This window comes from Staurois parvus, unplaced genomic scaffold (genome assembly GCF_062004578.1).
Source record: "Staurois parvus isolate SC_StPar_1 unplaced genomic scaffold, SC_StPar_1.0 ptg000831l, whole genome shotgun sequence".
Classification (NCBI taxonomy): Eukaryota; Metazoa; Chordata; class Amphibia; order Anura; family Ranidae; genus Staurois; species Staurois parvus.
In genome coordinates this window covers 474709-494223 of record NW_028318627.1, presented here as the reverse complement: position 1 = coordinate 494223, position 19515 = coordinate 474709, and the positions used below count along the sequence as shown (strand labels likewise).

At 49.0% G+C, this 19515-nt stretch overlaps 1 protein-coding gene across 1 annotated transcript in view; it reads left to right on the top strand.

Annotated features, from left to right (window-relative positions):
- The first annotated feature begins 809 nt into the window (after nt 1–809).
- The window catches only part of LOC149443807 (protein mono-ADP-ribosyltransferase PARP15-like), a 43182-nt gene continuing 24476 nt past the window's right edge, over nt 810–19515 (top strand). Inside the window, exons 1-6 of the mRNA XM_089655263.1 lie at nt 810–1251; nt 3682–3821; nt 9242–9275; nt 12192–12341; nt 14870–14932; nt 15146–15325. Coding sequence (XP_089511389.1) covers nt 1062–1251; nt 3682–3821; nt 9242–9275; nt 12192–12341; nt 14870–14932; nt 15146–15325 — 757 coding nt within the window. The 5' untranslated portion in view covers nt 810–1061. The remainder of the gene's footprint in view (nt 1252–3681; nt 3822–9241; nt 9276–12191; nt 12342–14869; nt 14933–15145; nt 15326–19515) is intronic.

The following is a 19515-nucleotide window of genomic DNA, read 5'->3' as shown; positions in this document are numbered from 1 at the left end:
GGAGATGGACTTGTAACCTTGAGATTGTTGATATTTTGCCACAATTTTGGTTCTCAGGTCCTCAGACAGTTCTCGTCTCCTCTTTCTGTTGTCCATGCTTAGTGTGGCACAGACAGACACACAATGCAAAGGTTAAGTGAACGTCTCTCCTTTTTATCTGCTTTCAGGTGTGATTTCTATATTGCCCACACCTGTTACTTGCCCCAGGTGAGTTTACAGGAGCATCACATGCTTGTAACATTCTTATTTATCCGCAGTTGTGAAAGGGTGCCAATACTTTTGTCCAGCCCATTTTTGGAGGTTTGTGTGACATTATGTCGAATTTGCTTTCTTTCCTCCCTTTTTTTGTTTTGTCCCAATACACACAAAGGGAATAAACATGTGTATAGCAAAACATGTGTTAATGCAATACGTTTCGTGAGAAATACATGATTTCCTGGAGAAATATCAAGGGTGCCAACAATTTCGGCCATGACTGTATATATATATTGTATTATTATTATTATGATGATGAATGTATCATTTGTAACGCACAGAATGTACGCGGCTCAGGCGGACGGGCGATACCCCAAACATCAGCCTGTCCCTGGAAATGGGGGGCCGATGGCCGCATTCTCCTCCTCCTGTCACCTGACTTGTCAGCACATTGCTCAGATGTCCCCTTCAGACGTGGCGCCCCCTACAGCTTTTATGTGACAATGTCACAAATGATCATTTTACTTCCTGATCGGAGGAACACTTTCCTCATCTGAGTCTTGCGATTCCTTCCAATCCCCAAACTCAACGCAATATCCCCGGAAATATTAAACGAATTGTGAGGATTTGAGTGTCAGCTCCTGTGCTCAGCCCAGCCCCGTGTTTGTATCCCCCGCAGAGCTCAGAAGTTGTCAGACCGGAGGAGACATTCTCGGAGTCAGAGGGGATTTCCCAGAAGAGGAGGAGAGACTGAAAACTGAAAAACAGAAAGTGAAAGTCAGCCGAGAGCCATTTTCTGCTCCACACCCAACCCAGACATCTCCATGTCACCGCCATAGACCGTCACCCTCTCAGAGGAACACAGAATGGAGGACAAACCCAACACGTATCCCGTACTACTTCAATGGGATCAGGGGCCCGAAGAGCTGAAAAAACTAAAAAATAGACTTCTGCTGTATTTCCAAAGTTACAGCGAATCTCATGGAGGAGAATGTGATATTCCCGACACCGACTGCAGCCAGGGATACGTCACCATATACTTCAAGGAACAGAAAGGTAGGTACTGGTGTTGTAGCAATTTTTGGAAAATCAGGAAAACTCCGGACACGGACTCTTAAGGAATACAAGTTTATTGAAAACAGCGCTGTTTTGACCCAACAGACGGTTCTTATCTGCTGCGTGTCTGGTGTACCCTCCTTACAAGCGTGTATATGGCGATTATGTCACAAAGCGTATATTTTCCTCTTAACATTTCCTGTAACTGTGAAAAGCAGTATACAGAATATGGCCTCATCGCAGTTTCTGCTCAAACTGTCACCTGCTAAATTAGGACAGGCCGTTGCTACAGGAAATCCGGGGGTAGAACTGCTTAGCTTAGCTATTGTAAACATAAGTTTAAAAACCTTACAGCGTAAAGGGGACCTCTGCACTAGCTGGGTGCTACCACACTGGTCCATATTAAAGGGGAACTCTACCATTGCTGCCTTACTGGGGTAAGGGTTACTTATATATACTACAAGGAGGAGGCAGGTAAGTACTGAGGACTGGGGGGGATCCCCATACACTAGAAGGAGGAGGCAGGTAAGCAAAGAGGACTGGAGGGGATCCTCATACACTACAAGGAGGAGGCAGGTAAGTACTGAGGACTGGAGGGGGATCCTCATACACTACAAGGAGGGGGCAGGTAAGTTCTGAGGACTGGAGGGGGTTCCTCATACACTACAAGGAGGAGGCAGGTAAGTACTGAGGACTGGAGGGGATCCTCATACACTACAAGGAGGAGGCAGGTAAGTACTGGAGGACTGGAGGGGATCCTCATACACTACAAGGAGGAGGCAGGTAAGTACTTAGGAATGGAGGGGATCCACATACAATACAAGGAGGAGGCGGGTAAGTACTGAGGACTAGAGGGGATCCCCATACACTACATGGAGGAGGCAGGTAAGTACTGAGGACTGGAAGGGATCCTCATACACTACAAGGAGGAGGCAGGTAAGTACTGAGGACTGGAAGGGATCCTCATACACTACAAGGAGGAGACAGGTAAGTACTGAGGACTGGAGGGGGATCCTCATACACTACAAGGAGGAGGCAGGTAAATACTGAGGACTGGAGGGGATCCTCATACACTACAAGGAGGATGCAGGTAAGTACTGGAGGACTGGAGGGGATCCTCATACACTGCAAGGAGGAGGCAGGTAAGTACTTAGGAATGGAGGGGATCCTCATACACTACAAGGAGGGGGCAGGTAAGGACTGAGTACTGGAGGGGAATCTCATACACCACAAGGAGGAGGCAGGTAAGTACTGAGGACTGGAGGGGATCCTCATACACTACAAGGAGGAGGCAGGTAAGTACTAAGGACTGGAGGGGGATCCTCATACACTACAAGGAGGAGGCAGGTAAGTACTGAGGACTGGAGGGGATCCTCATACACTACAAGGAGGAGGCAGGTAAGTACTGAGGACTGGAGGGGGATCCTCATACACTACAAGGAGGAGGCAGGTAAGTACTGAGGACTGGAGGGGATCCTCATACACTACAAGGAGGAGGCAGGTAAGTACTGAGGACTGGAGGGGGATCCTCATACACTACAAAGAGGAGGCAGGTAAGTACTGAGGACTGGAGGGGATCCTCATACACTACAAGGAGGAGGCAGGTAAGTACTGAGGACTGGAGGGGATCCTCATACACTACAAGGAGGAGGCAGGTAAGTACTGAGGACTGGAGGGGATCCTCATACACTACAAGGAGGGGGCAGGTAAGTACTGAGGACTGGAGGGGATCCCCATACACTACAAGGAGGGGGCAGGTAAGTACTGAGGACTGGAGGGGATCCTCATACACTACAAGGAGGGGGCAGGTAAGTACCGAGGACTGGAGGGGATCCCCATACACTACAAGGAGGAGGCAGGTAAGTACCGAGGACTGGAGGGGATCCTCATACACTACAAGGAGGAGGCAGGTAAGTACTGAGGACTGGAGGGGATCCTCATACACTACAAGGAGGAGGCAGGTAAGTACTGAGGACTGGAGGGGATCCCCATACACTACAAGGAGGGGGCAGGTAAGTACTGAGGACTGGAGGGGATCCTCATACACTACAAGGAGGGGGCAGGTAAGTACTGAGGACTGGACGGGGTCCTCATACACTACAAGGAGGAGGCAGGTAAGTACTGAGGACTGGAGGGGATCCCCATACACTACAAGGAGGAGGCAGGTAAGTACCGAGGACTGGAGGGGATCCTCATACACTACAAGGAGGAGGCAGGTAAGTACTGAGGACTGGAGGGGATCCCCATACACTACAAGGAGGGGGCAGGTAAGTACCGAGGACTGGAGGGGATCCCCTGTCATGTAATAATACAGAATGTATATACATATACAGATAATAAAACATCTAATATATCGATTTATATTTAAGAAAACTAACGTTTCCGTTACGTTTCCTGTAGAAATATTTGAATATTTTTTTTTTTTCGCAGCTCAACAAGGGGTTGTGCAGAAATCTCCTCATCATCTTCTATTACAAGGCGGGAGCACATTATCGCTGCGCGTCTCATTACCGGACGCAGAAAACACGCAGAGAAGGGGCAGTTCTTCCTCCTCACCGGCCGCTTCCAGTGTAAGTTCCGCTTCTATTGTTACTAATGAAATCCAACCTTCATTTTATGTCATTATTATGTGTCGGGGGAGGTGCACTTTTCTCCATGGTGTAGTCGATGATTAGGGAACATTGTATCGGTTTTGTATCCTCGAGATTCATCGTAGAGTGGAATGTATGAAGACAGAAGATACAAAATAACCCGCCGGTGTGCCATGTACTATAGATCCAAAGACAAGGCGCCAGCGCTGCCGACCTCCCGCCGCATTTATTTACTGACAACCTGAAAAGTGACATTAAGCGCTGTAACGGAACCGACCCAGACTGCACTTGGGTACTTCCGTTATACTACCGCTTCCCCGTCCGAACACCAACCACAGACACCACCGCTGACCATACAAGACTGGATGACACCAGTCTTGAAGTAAACCAGAGTAGACTACTTTATTTGAACACAGATACATATACACTCAGGGCACAATCCCCCCCTCCCTGCATAATGACACAGGGCGGGGCAATCTACACTCAGCAACAAGAGACATACAGGTATTCAAACTTCACAGCAGCAGACAGTCCCATCAGGAGGGAGGGCTGCTGGAGACACCCTTCTCCAAGCCAATACACATAAACACATACATCCCATAATAGTTTGCTCCCAAGCAAAACAATGGGATGCAGCCACACAACACCAAATAATCCACAGCCCCCCACCCCAATATTAGGGCAGATCACCCTGTACTCCTAACAGGCACAGGGTGACTTACACATAAGAGGGATATGGGGAGCTGAGACAGGGGTCTCTACACCTCTCCAAAGTGAGCTGGGTTCCATGGACTCCCGTCACATATCTCCCCTTTCGGCAGGAGACTAACACAGGAGGAAATCCCAGAGGGGTGGACCCCGAAGTTAGTCTGTACTTCCAGTCCCCCTGTCAGTGCTCCGGGTGTGACCAGAGGTGTGTGGACTGACACAGGGAACCGCAGGCTTCAGATATGGTATAAATAAGACAATTTATTGAGACTAACAATACAAATATAAACGCAGTGCACCAAACCCCAAGCTAACACAAATACATACAACAAGGTGAAACAAACCCAAACCTAAACTGATATAGATACACAGGTACATACACATATAGAGCACAACGTAGTCAGGCAGGCCGGGTCGATAACTATCGGGCAGGTAGGTACAGGAGGAGCAGGTGGAGAGTAGTCAGGGTCACAAGCCAGGGATCAAACAGGAGAAGTCAGCAGAGGTCAGGATCAGGCAGGGTCGGCAACAAGTCAGGCAGGAACAGGAACAGGGATGCAGGTTACAAGATACAGGGGCCCATGGAAAAACACACACCAAGGCACAGACTGCAGGTCTGGCCATCCCTTAAATACACCACCTGCAATCAGCCCCAGGTGATGGCTAATTGCCGAAGTGAACCTCTGGTTGTTGAGAGCACCCGCTGGCCAGCCCTGGTAATGCAGCCCACAAGGCAGGTGAGCCCCACCACTATTGGCAAGTCCATTCCTGACAGTACCCCCCCGCCCTCAAGGAGCGGCCTCAGGACGCTCCAAACAGTCCTAGCTGGGCAAAATGTTCCACCGCCCGGGTCCGGTGACTGGCGGGATATCAAAGACTGGCACATCGGGCTGGGCACCGGGTGGAGGCACATCAGGCTGGACGCCGGATCACCAGGCGGAGCAGCGGGCACCGGGCCACCAGGCGGAGCAGCGGGCACCGGGCCACCAGGCGGAGCAGCAGGCACCGGGCCACCAGGCGGAGCAGCAGTCACCGGGCCCCCAGGCAGGGCGGCGGGCACCGGGCAACCAGGCAGGATAGGCAGGCACCGGGCAACCAGGCAGGGCGGCAGGCACCGGGCCCCCAGGCGGAGCAGCAGGCACCGGGCAACCAGGCAGGGCGGCAGGCACCGGGCAACCAGGCAGGGCGCCAGGCACCGGGCAACCAGGCAGGGCAACAGGCACCGGGCCCCCAGGCGGAGCAGTGGGCATCGGGCCCCCAGGCGGAGCGGCGGGCACCGGGCCCCCAGGCGGAGCGATGGGCACCGGGCCCCCAGGCCCCCAGGCGGAGCAGTGGGCACCGGGCCCCCAGATGGAGCGGCGGGCACCGGGCCATCTGGCTCGACAGCGGGCATCGGGTCACCAGGTACAACAGCGGGCACCGGGTCAACAGACATTGGATCGTCTTGCTCGACCGCGGGCACCAGGTCATTTGGCTCAACAGCAGGCATCGGGTCACCAGGCACGACAGCGGGCATCGGGTCACCAGGCATCAGGTCATCTGGCTCGACAGCGGGCACCGAGTCATCTGGCAAGGCAGTGGGCACCGAGTCACCAGGCGTGACAGCTGGCTCTGAGTCAACTGGCATGACAGCGGGCATCGGGTCACCAGGTATTACAGCGGGCACTGGAGCATCAGGCATTGGATCGTCTGGCTCGACAGCGGGCATCGAGTCATCAGGCACGACAGCGGGCATCAGGTCACCAGGCATGACAGCGGGCACTGGGTCATCAGGCATTGGATCGTCTGGCAAGACTGCGGGCACCGAGTCATCTGGCAAGACCGCGGGCTCCGAGTCATCTGGCAGAACAGCGGGCATCGAGTCGTCTGGCAAAACTGTGGGCACCGAGTCGTCTGGCAAGACTGCGGGCTCCGAGTTGTCTGGCAAGACCGCGGGCTCCGAGTCATCTGGCAAGTTTGCGGGCTCCGAGTCGTCTGGCAAGACAGCGGGCATCGAGTCGTCTGGCAAGACCGCGGGCACCGAGTCGTCTGGCAAGACCGCGGGCACCGAGTCGTCTGGCAAGACCGCGGGCTCCGAGTCGTCTGGCAAGACCGCGGGCTCCGAGTTGTCTGGCAAGACTGCGGGCATCGAGTCGTCTGGCAAGACTGCGGGCACCGAGTCGTCTGGCAAGACTGCGGGCACCGAGTCGTCTGGCAAGACTGCGGGCACCGAGTCGTCTGGCAAGACTGCGGGCACCGAGTCATCTGGCAAGACCGCGGGCTTCGAGTCATCTGGCAAGACCGCGGGCTTCGAGTCGTCTGGCAAGACAGCGGGCTCCGAGTCGTCTGGCAAGACTGCGGGCACCGAGTCATCTGGCGGAACAGCGGGCATCGAGTCGTCTGGCAAGACTGCGGGCACCGAGTCGTCTGGCATAATAGGATCATCAGGCTGGATCAGTTCATCAGGCTGGGTAGAGACATCATGCTGGGTAGAGACATCAGGCTGGGTAGAGACATCAGGCTGAATTGTGGGCGCCGAGGCACCAGGCTGCACCACGGAAGGCGGGTTCTCAGATGGCAGGCTGACCAGTTTGGATACTGGCAGGATGGTATTGGTTGGAAAGAATTTTCGCCTTTTCCTGGTTTTAGTTACCGGAGCACTGCAAGTAAGCGCAGGTTTATAAACAGATGGAGCAGCTGAAGACAGAGAAGAGCTGGAGGATGGAACAGAGGAGGGAGCAGTTGCTACAGAGGACTTCTTTACAGGGTTAAAGGCAGGATAGGTGCAGCGAGTGGGAGCAGAGGACTGATATGTGGTAGTTAGCAGAGTATACTGGGCCGTCACTGGGGGTGCTGTCGGGGATGCAGGAAGAGTGCCTTGAGTGGAGGAATGACGTTGTAAGCTGACTGAGGCTGGGTGCAACAAGTCTGACCATGTCTGCAGTATGGGTTGAACAAAGCTCAGCTTACACATAGCATGTCTGACCAAAGACTGCACTGCATTTATACAATCTCTTAGTACCTGTGGTGAACATGCAGAATAACGCTCCAAGAAGCAATCCACATCATCCTCTAATAACCACACCAGGGACTCTACCTGGTCTGCACTAAATGGTGGCAAAAAGTCATTCCTGCTTTCAGGGGCACCAGATGAAGCCAACTCTACACAAACCTGAATCAAAGGTTGCACCTCAGAGAACTCTGTGCCCTGATCTACTAGAACATGAGCGATCCGTATACATTCTAGCAGTTGATCCCGGGGATACTCCTTCAGAGCCTGATAAGCATACTCCCTGTCATCAAACACTAGCAGATATAAATACACAACCTCATCAAGATCCATCCTTCCCAGCAACAAGCCAAGATGGCTTCCCTGTGCAGCCACTTCTGGTCAGGATGGCCTTGGTGTAATGTCAGGGCTCCGGGTGTGACCAGAGGTGTGTGAACTGACACAGGGAAACGCAGGCTTCAGATATGGTATAAATAAGACAATTTATTAAGACTAACAATACAAATATAAACGCAGTGCACCAAACCCCAAGCTAACACAAATACATACAACAAGGTGAAACAAACCCAAACCTAAACTGATATAGATACACAGGTACATACACATATAGAGCACAACGTAGTCAGGCAGGCCGGGTCGATAACTATCGGGCAGGTAGGTACAGGGGGAGCAGGTGGAGAGTAGTCAGGGTCACAAGCCAGGGATCAAACAGGAGAAGTCAGCAGAGGTCAGGATCAGGCAGGGTTGGCAACAAGTCAGGCAGGAACAGGAACAGGAATGCAGGTTACAAGATACAGGGGCCCATGGAAAAACACACACCAAGGCACAGACTGCAGGTCTGGCAATCCCTTAAATACACCACCTGCAATCAGCCCCAGGTGATGGCTAATTGCCGAAGTGAACCTCTGGTTGCTGAGAGCACCCGCTGGCCAGCCCTGGTACTGCAGCCCACAAGGCAGGTGAGTCCCACCACTATTGGCAAGTCCATTCCTGACACCCCCAATGCCAGCACCCACACAGTACCCCAAACAAATTGTCCCACACAAATCATTGCTCACCCAGCCAACCTCTGCCTCTCTCATAGAACATACCCACCGCTGTGGAGAAGTACGGGCCAGTCCTTCTTCATGAAGTCCTCTCAGCCACTGGAGAGAAGACAGGGTGGCTGGGCTGACTCCATCATGCGGTGGGGGATCTGGGCCGACTGCCCAGCCTCCCTGGGGTATCCAGGTGGTGACTGTAGTCTCATCCACTTTGACTTGATGGACATCCCCCAGTGTTTGCAAAGTAAGGCTGACATCCTCCTGTCCCAATGCCAGACCCTTTTCTGGGGTTGTGTCATTGGAGACCGAAGTCCCATCCATGGACATCAGCTCAAGCTGCCGTTGTGAGGTGCCGATTGCATCCTCTTCCTGTAGCTCCTGAGGTGCTGATTGTTGTGGGCAGAGGTCAACCACGCCATGCCCTGATCCCAGCTCTTCTGCTGGAGGCTCACCGGCTGGTTCCTCCTCAGCAGAAAAGTCAGGAGATGGGGGGGGCAGTTAAGCTGCACATAAGTAACAGAGGGCCCTTCAGGGGGAAACCCCCCCCCCACTCCATTCAGGGCTCCTGGGGACGTATTTACCACGAGGGTGGACTGATAAACAAATTATTGCACACAAATCCCACTGATGTAATAATTGATCATTTTGGTGTTTTGTAGGATTATGGAGCATCTGAATCCTTGCTTATTGCAGGTAATAAACACTCATCGTATCCTAATGACCTAATGATAATATATTTGAAATGTCTGGCCGAATGTTGCAAAGGAAAGATGTAGCCATACACATTGGCCGGGCCAATCTAATACATTCAGGTTGGGGCGTGCAGCTCTCCTTTGCCTGTATTTAGCTCCATCCCTGACCTATCCCTCCATCTCTGCTGATGAGAAGCCTAATGACAGCACGACACCCCCACCACCATGCACTGTATACTGTGTCTCTATAGATCCTAGGTGGATTTCTACATCTAGATTTGACAAATCCAAAAATTGATGTATTATAGTTTTTTTCAGCAATGGCTTTCTGCCCATCACTCCTCCATAGATCCTGGCTATGTGGAGCTTCAGGGTTTCAACTCATCTGTGAGTACTCGCCATTTTCAGATACAGGCACATGCCCCTTTAGCTCCTTTCCTATAAACCCACCTTGAGTTCCTGGACATGCTCAGGGAAGATACATGTCTCTGCTTCCTTCCCTCAGTGGCTGTGAGCTGGGCAAGTGATCTGCAGCCAGATGAGAGGCCCTCCATTGTCAGAACCAGCATGTGGGTAGCAGTCTCATAACATGCAGCTTCTTCATCCTACTGTCGGCTCCTCTGCCATCTTACCAGAAAGTGTCTCCACAAGGACAGCGCCTGGCTCTAGACTGTAGGTGCCGGCGTGGTTTTTTAGATGTTACCACTTTAGACCAGCTTGGATGATCCCCATGGCTGTATGTTTTGCAGGAACTCTTTATCCCAGTGTAGCAGTCTCATAACATGCAGCTTCTTCAGATGACCCAAATAGTATGGAGATCAAATACCTAAGTGCTGTGTGAGTGTTCCAGTTGCAGTGTGGTAGCCTTGGGCCTCGGACCCCTTCAGCCTGTGTTAAGCTACCCGGGACTTCATTGAGAGGGTCGCTGTCAATGAGGATAAGTCGCTGTTTATATTCTGAACTGTTTTACTGAAGTACTGATTCTCAGCTGGCCTCTCAAGTTTGTGCAGCTTTCATAATCTGTTTAGTATTCTCAGATCTGCATGTTGTTTGCCATGCTGACCCTGTTTTGCATTTTCAATTTCAAACTTTTCACCGGTTTAGTAAACTTTAAGCTAGTTACACCCTATCTGACCACTTGGAATCTATGAATGGATTGGCAATGTCAGAGAATGGTCACCAAACACTTTGAGTACCTGACAGGAGCCACGTTCGAGGTCTGGAAGGATAACAATCCATTGATGCATCTCCAAACAGCTAAAGTTGGTGCTCTGGAGTAACATACGCAGTCTGTCTGGCAAGGCTTGGATTCTCCTTGTATTATTATCCAGGAAAGTGTAGGCAGGTGGCAGATGCTCTGTCATGACATCCACTATTCAGGCCTCGCTGAGATGTGGATGGAGAAGCTTAAAAGATAGAGAGCCCAGACTTCCAGAGACTATCCTTGATCTCCAACCTACAGTGATGGCACTTTTCAGGAGCTGATTCCCTTCATACTGCTATAGAGACTAGAGATAGAAAGGGTCCATAGGGCTGTTATGTGCTGAACCCCAGATGGTCCTCCACGGGACATTATTGTATGCTTGCTCTATTTTCATACCAAGAAAGCTCTTCTTCAGGCCTCCAGGAGCAGCTGGTCTCTTTCTTTCCAAGGACATCAATGCTAACTGTTCCAAGATCTTTCATCACAAACCATTGCTCAACATTGGGCTATGACACCCTGCATACAAGTTCTTATTAAACATAGAATCAGATACCAATGGGACTTCCCTTTGAGCTTCCACCTTTCCTATAATGGCAAATGATACAGCGGTACATCCCCAGGGGAAATCCAGGCACACCTTGAGTCAGCATAGCTGCTCCCAGAAAGGCCTCCTTCAGCGACCACCTCGGCCCAAGGACTTGGCTCTCAATCTTTACTGTCGGCTCCTCTGCCATCTTACCCGAAAGTGTCTCCACAAGGACAGCGCCTGGCTCTAGACTGTAGGTGCCGGCGTGGTTTTTTAGATGTTACCACTTCAGGCCGGCTTGGATGATCCCCATGGCTGTATGTTTTGCAGGAACTCTTTATCCCAGTGCGGCAGATACGTATTGTTACCCGTTGTGCCTGTTATGGATTCTCATATAGGCGTATTGCACATTTCTTATTGTTTTATACTCTTTAGTATCAGGCGTGTCGGTTTATCACTCTCACTGTTCACTACGTATGAGTTGTAATCACCGGGATCCTTTGCCATTCTGATTCTCTGGGTGAAGATATATACCACTCTGCCTCTTCCCCAGTTTCTACTATCGATCCTTTGCCTGTACATCTGCTGTGAGGTCACGTGTCATTTCCATATGTTCTCTCATGTCTCACCTTTTCTTCCTTGTTCTAAAACTGACCGTACAGAAGCTGATCTGTGTTAGGTGGTCAGTGTTCATCTGTTGGTTGGCCATTCAGAAGTACAGGACACTGTGCAGACACACGGCATGCCTGGATTGAGTAGTTTGTTCAGTCACTACGCCCCCTGACCAATCACAGCCTGCTTCTTGAACACACTCCACCCAACCACAGCCTGCCTCTTGAACATGCCCCCTGCTCAAGCACAGCTGCCTCTTGCCTCAGTCTGAACAGACTGGGATACAGGGACACGGAGTGTCTGCACAATGTCCTGTAACCCCGCCCCCCACTATCAGGAAGAAGAGATACATGGTCACATGACAGAACGTTTTAACTTTGAAAAAAGGTAAGAAAGATCATTTTAGAAACTTAGCAAAATCAGTTGTGGTATCTGCATAATTCTATATCACAGTCTATAACATTGCATACTCACAACTCCTTTCATCTTTCCATGCGCAGCTGATCATCGGTGGTGGGAACTCGGCTTTCTTTTATCCTCCATTCTGCTTATTAGCATTCCTTTCTGTCTTACAGATCTCTTTGGGAAGGTGAAAAACCCATCACCTGGGGTTCATGAAATGACGATCGGATCTGTCACTTACCAGGTGAAGACCGGCGATATCACCAAAGAGGTGACCGATGTCATTGTAAATTCCTCCAACCGAGACTTCACTCTACGCACAGGTGATTCATCCCATCCCCCGAGATCTCAATATCAGATTATAGATTTTGCAGAAATCCAGGGAAATTCTAAGGGGTCATAAACTTTTTCCCATGTACAAAGTCCTAGATAGAACACGGGCGAGCAGTTCAGATAACACAATGCATATGTAACCCATTGAAATGGTGTTAGTTGCAGTACTATAAAATGGACATTAGATGGCGGTGGCCTGCCATTCAGGGTCACTCACATTTGGCAGAACAGCCCTCTGGGACTTGTATGCTGAACAGCAAGACTCAACTGGTGAGCAGGGCACCCCGGGACTACATTTCCCAGGGGAGGCAACGTGTGGGTCCTGTGAGACAAGCTAGGAGAGTGCAGAAGGAGAGCCTGAGAGAGGAGGAGGTGTGCTGATGGCTGAAGTGCTGAACTAGGCCGTGAAGCCAGAGTTGGAGAGGGAAAAAGAGCCTGCTGATTGCCTGGTCTGCCAAGCTGACCAATAAGCCACTTTGTTAGCAGGAGACCATATGGGACGCTGAATCTGAACCAGAGAGCTGGTGGGGGTCTCCATCTGCCTGGAAAGATGGATCGCTACGATCTGCCAGATCACATTGATCGGGTGAGAGAGTCCCATATATCCACTAAGAACACTGACCGTTTTATCACCTCAGCTATCTACCTGCACATAGTTGTGAACATTACATATAGTTGCCCCAGGTTGTGGCCTAGTTCTCCCCACCGCCATTGTTGGGATACATCTGCATTACAGTTTCACCATCGAAGCTGACCGCAGGACATACCATTACAGGTCAGAATACAGCAATGCCAACTGAAACAATAAGTTCCCTTTTCCCAGCAGAGCGGGGTTCCTACTACTGTTGATTTGGCTTTTAACATCCAGAGAGAGTTGTCTTTGCCCATAGAGACACTTATGCCAGTTGTTACCCTTCACTACTTTAAGTCTGCCTTTTATTTAGTTCCTTAAAGGGGACCCCGCACTAATTCACTGCCATCAAAAGGGAGAGTGTTAACCTTTACCCTTTTTCCCTATTATCTTTTGTGTTACCATCCTGAGGAACTATCATCTACACCAATGGTCTCCAAACTGTGGCCCTTTGCTTGCCTTTATCTGGCCCTTGAGGCATTATTCCTGCCACTGACACAAACAATGGGGCACTATTCTTTTCACTCACACCAATGCTGGGGCATAATTCCTTCCAATGACATCTAAAATGGGACACTATTCCTCCCACTTACACCAACTATTTCTCCCCCTAATACCAAAGATTGGGCATTGTTGACACCCACTGGGCCCCCCTGAAGGACAGTAAACTAGCCCTTTTAGAAAGTTTGGAAACCCCTAATCTACACCTTAATTCAACTTCATAACAACTGGGCCCCAACAAGCACACAGAAGACTCTAGCCTTCTTAAATGGACATTGCCTAACTATAAATGAGCGCTCTCTCCCTTCCACATTTAATCCTTGTCATCTAGTTCTGAGGACCCACAGTGAGCTTACCAGTTTCTTGATAGTTGTTCTTGCTCACTCGGGGATTCAACAGACCCTTCAGATTGGAAGCAGTGGATTATTTCTGAAATCATGCCTGCTAATGGTTACTGGAACTTCACTGTTACTCAGAACTGATAAAGTGATTGTAATTGCTGCATATATAAGTGTTATTTTGCTCCTTTTGACCAAATCACATTCAATTCTAATATAAACTTCATATTGGATTATACCAACTTGTGTGAATCCATATTAGAGGTGTGATTTATCTTGGTCACAAGAGCGCGGTGGTGTCAGCAGAGGTTGGGCTGTAAAAAAGAGGTCCAGATTGACAGGGAACCCAAAATTTACTAAGCACAGTGGGGGTAGAGGGGCAGTAGAGTGGCTAAATACTTAGCACTTCCCCCTGGCAGTACGAGGGTTGTCGGTTGGAATCCCATCCACAACACCACCCGCCTGGAGTTTTCATGTTCTACGTGTCTGTGTGGGTTTCCTCAGGGTACTCTGGTTTCCTGCCACATTCCAAAGATATGCTGATAGGTTAATTGACTCCTGTCTAAACTGGCCCTAGTATGTGTATGTATTGTGATATGAGAGATGCTTAGCTCAGCAGTAGATGCATTTTTTGTTAGGGAGTTCACACCAGACAGGAACTAAAATTAAGGACCTGGTAGCCCACTTTTATTAAACAGTAACCGAAAAGTCCTTTCAACACAAGGTTTCCCATGCAGGGGGTTTCAACTTCACTCAAAATAATACACAATGAAATGCCGAGCCACCTGGCTCTCTGGTTAGCAGTACCTCTGCTTGGCTTGGTCTCCCAGACCACTGGCTAGTCAAGCTCTCTCGTGATTCAACCAAAACATAGCGAGGATATGTGAGACTTCAACATCCAAAGGTTGGATTATTAAAGTAATGATTATGGGAAGAAGTAAAATGGAGTTGGGAGTAGGGCTTATATTGCTGTTTGCCCGGGTGAGAAACCCGCCAAACATCGAATAACGAATGTTTAATCCATCATGTTTTATATTTTTATTTGTAGGAGTTTCAAAAGCAATTCTGGAAGCTGCTGGACCACCTATTGCATCTTCTGCTGCTGCTCTGGGTAAAGCTCTGCGTTGGACCATCATTGTTTTATTTTTTGCTTTTGTCAAAAATGTTTTTCATATGTACAGAATAGACGATGCACCAAGAGAATGTGGCAGACGTAGGGAATATATAGAGGGTCATGGGCTGCAGGCGTTAGGATTATTATGGATCATGGTTTCTCACCAGGTACCAGTTAAGGCCATGCTCTGTATGTTTCCATTTCTGGCAGGATCCAAACCTCATAAGGGATACGTCGTTACTGCGTCTGGAAGGCTCAGAAAATTTATATGGATTATCCATGTGAAAGGACCAGATGATCCAAAATCCATCAAGAAAATAGTCCTGGATGTCTTACTGGAGTGTGAGAATCTTCAGGTCTCTTCCGTCGCCTTCCCCGCTCTGGGAACAGGTATGATTATTATTATACAGGATTTATGGCGCCAACAGTTTGCTCAGCACTTTACAATATAACGGGAGACAAGACAGCAACAATACAGTTCAATACAAGAGGGATAGGAGGGCCTGATCCTGGGAGCTTACAATCTAAGGTATGATCAATCACAGACAGTTCTACTTCAATGTGCAAGGCGAAAATGGAAAATTAAATGACAGATACTTACCGTAAATGTCCTTTCCTGATGAGCTCCATGTCAGGACAGCTGAGTAAGGGCCCCGTGCCCCCCCCCCCCCAGGCTTCCAGGACCTAACTCAGAAATTTGAGCCCACCTGTAGCCTCTTCGTTCTATAACTAGTCCTACCAAGCTGGGTGGGAATTGTGCTGACATGGAGTCAGGAAAGGAAATTTACGGTATCTGTAATTCAGTATTCTGTTTTCCCTGACGGCTCCATGTCAGCACAGCTGGGAACTAACTAGCCGCACAGGGGAGGGATAATGCTACACACTCCGTAATCCTGGCTAAAAGCAGAAGGCAGGATGCCTCCACCAAACTCAACTGTCATTAAGGCTGCTTCTATACAGTAATGAGCCATGAACCTATCTATTGACACCCACGTAGCTGTCTTGCAGATAGTGTCTCTGGGGACACTTGGCCTGTTGCCACTCACAAGGTCAAGACCCTTCTAGTGGAGAGTGCCGTGATCCCCCCCCCCCCGGCACAGCCAACCCTTTCAACTTGTAGGCCAAGGAGATGAGATTCACCAACCAAAAGGCAATAATCTTGTTGGAAGCTGTGAAATCATTTTGCTCTCCACCTGGGATGACAACTAGGTGCTCCGACTTCCTGATGCCAGATGTCGCCTTGATGTAATATTTCAGAGCTTGGCCCACATCTGATGGGCTAACTCCTTGGGTACTCCCCAAGAGGGCCATAGGAAGGATAATCTCTTGTGTGACAGACTCTGAAGGCCACTTAGGCACAAACTCGAACATCGGCATGAGTATCACCCTTTTTGGGATGAACATAAGAAGGGGATCTTAAAACCCCAAGGCTGCTATTGCCGACACTGTTCTGGCTGATGTTATTGCTACCAGGAAAGCAGTTTTCAGCAAGAGCTACCACAGGGGGCCATTTCAATAGAAGGCATCTGATGCAAAAAAGTCCAACACCAATGGGAGATCCCACTTCGAGAACAGCAATCCTGTTGGGAGGTTTCAACCAAATTGCAGCTTGAAGAACAGTATAATTACGTGTTGGATGCCCACTGTATGCCAGTGAAGCTGAGAATCAGAGGGAGCGTCAGAAAGGTATAAGCTGTCTTGGAGATACACTCTATGATCAGCATTTCCACTCCGATTACCTGCAGTTGCTGGACCCTGGAATAGAACTTTGACTGGGGATGTGAAAAGGTCTACCTTTGGAGAAAATTAGCAAGCTTCGTCAATTCTCAAAAGACTTGAGGCAATCTGGACCATTCAATGTTGTCCAGGATTGTCCTGGACAAATAGTTCACCTGAAGATTCTTCCAGTCGGGCACATAGTCCGCAGATAGCTGCAGAAGTTTGACATGCACCGACTCCAGAATTGGAGAAACCTCCTTCAGGAGGGAGAAAGACTGAGTGCCGCCTTTTTTCTGGATGTAGGCTATTTAACTTCACCAAGAAAGGTTTACCCCAGATTAGGTGACCAAAGGCTAAGAGAGCCTGAAATGACGCTCTCAACTCCAGGATGTTGGACACCATCTTGAAGCCTTGAAAACGGCCCTTGGACCTGAGCCCATTGCTCCTGAAATAGGGCTCTCCAACTACTTTTCTGGTGTCTGACTGCACATCCAGCTACTAGGTTGTCAGAAGGGAATGACATTGCAGAGGATTCCACTTCTCCAACCACAAGTTTAGGCTCGCTTTCATACCTGGTGTAATCCTAACCTAATCCTAGGTCTAACCTAGGCCCTCTGACTGCCACTGGTCCAGAAACCAGACTTGAAAGGGGGTGAGAGTTCAACTGAGCCTACCTGACCTGCTGAATGAAGCCATTTCTGTGGCTCAGTCTGAGATGTGAAGGATGAAAGATCTCCAAAATATGACCTGAAATGCATGCCTTGAGGGACCACTCATCAGTCACCAAAGCTGTACCTATGCCCAAAGAGGAGCCACCAAGTGCCAATAAGACATGTATTGGTGGCATAATCCCCAAAATACCAGAAAGGCACTTGAAATACTTCCACAGGTATGCTTTTATTTAAAGGTATTTCACCAACCTTACAAAAGAAGGAATCAAAAACCTAGACAAAGGACATCTTCTTGTTCAGAAGAAACTGAAGTGGACTGATTGGCTTGCGAAGGCTCTGAGACCAGTTTTAATGACCCTGAAAAGAAGACTGGACATTGCTAGAATAGATGGCCCTTGCAGAAGGTAAATTCAGCAATTCCTTTAGAGTGTCTTGACCACATACCTAATTAATTGTGGCAACTTGGTCACCATTATTTAAATCACTGGATGCTTGAACAAAGTTGGAATCATATAGTCATGTTCATCCGTATCTTTTTTGGAAGAATCTGACAAGGATTGATTTGTCTGAGGAGGTTCTGAGACTGTTCAGGTAGAATACAGTTGCAAGAAAAAGTATGTGAACCCCTTGGGATTACGTGGAGTTTTGCATGAATTGGGCATAAAATGTGCTCTGAACGTCATCTAAGTCACAACAATAGAAGAACACAGTCTGCTGAACATAATACTACACAAACATTAGATGTTGCCATGGTTTAATTGCACATAACATGTAAACATTCACAGTGCAGGGAGGAAAAAGTATGTGAACCTTTGGACTTAATAACTGGTTGACCCTCCTTTGGCAGCAATAACCTCAACCAAACGTTTCCTGTAGTTGCAGATCAGACCTGCACAACGATCTGGAGTCATTTTGGACCACTCCTCTTCACAAAACTGTTTCAGTGTAGCAATATTCTTGGGATGTCTGGTGTGAATCGCTCTCTTAAGGTCATGCCACAGCATTTCAATGGGGTTGAGGTCAGGACTCTGACTGGGCCACTCCAGAAGGCGTATTCTGTGCTGTTGCAGCCATTGTTTTGTTGAATGACTTGTATGCTTTGGGTCATTGTCCTGTTGCATCACCCATCCTCTGCGGAGCTTCAGTTGGCGGACAGATGGTCGTACGTTTTCCTGCAAAATGTCTTGATAAACTCTGGAATTCATTTTCCCATCAATGACAACAATCCGTCCAGGCTCTGAGGCAGCAAAGCAGCCCCAAACCATGATGCTCCCTCCGCCATGTTTCACAGTGGGGATGAGGTTTTGATGTTGGTGTGCTGGGCCTTTTTTTCTCCACACATAGTGTTGTGTGTTCTTCCCAAACAACTCAATCTTGGTTTCATCTGTCCGCAGTATATTCTGCCAGTAGTGCTGTGGACACATCCAGGTGCTCTTTTGCAAACTTCAAACGTGCTGCAATCTTCTTTTTTGACAGCAATGGCTTCCTCCGTGGTGTCCTCCCATGTACTCCATTCTTGTTTAATGTTTTCCTTATTGTAGATGTGTCAACAAAAATGTTAGCATGTGCCAGAGATTTCTGTAGGTCTTTAGCTGACACTCTGGGATTCTTCTTTACCTCATGCAGCATTCTGCGCTGTGCTCTTGCAGTCATTTTTACAGGAAGACCACGCCTAGGGAGAGTAGCAACAGTGCTAAACTTTCTCCATTTGTAGACAGTCTGTCTTACCGTGGACACATGAACATCAAGGCTTTTGGAGATACTTTTGTAACCCTTTCCAGCTTCATGCAAGTCAACAATTCTTGATCGCTGGTCTTCTGAGAGCTCTTTTCTGCGAGGCATGGTTCACATCAGACAGTGCTTCTTGAAACCAGTAAACCCAAAACAGGTGTGTGTTTTTTAAGGGCAGGACAGCTGTCAGCAACACATCCAATGTCATCACACTGATTGGAGTCAAGGTTGGCTCACTCCTGGCTCCAATTAGCTCTGGGAGAAGTCATTAAGCTAGGGCCTCACATACTTTTTCCTCCCTGCACTGTGAATGTTTACATGTTATGTGCAATTAAACCATGGCAACATCTAATGTTTGTGTAGTATTATGTTCAGCAGACTGTGTTCTTCTATTGTTGTGACTTAGATGACGTTCAGAGCACATTTTATGCCCAATTCATGCAAAACTCCATGTAATCC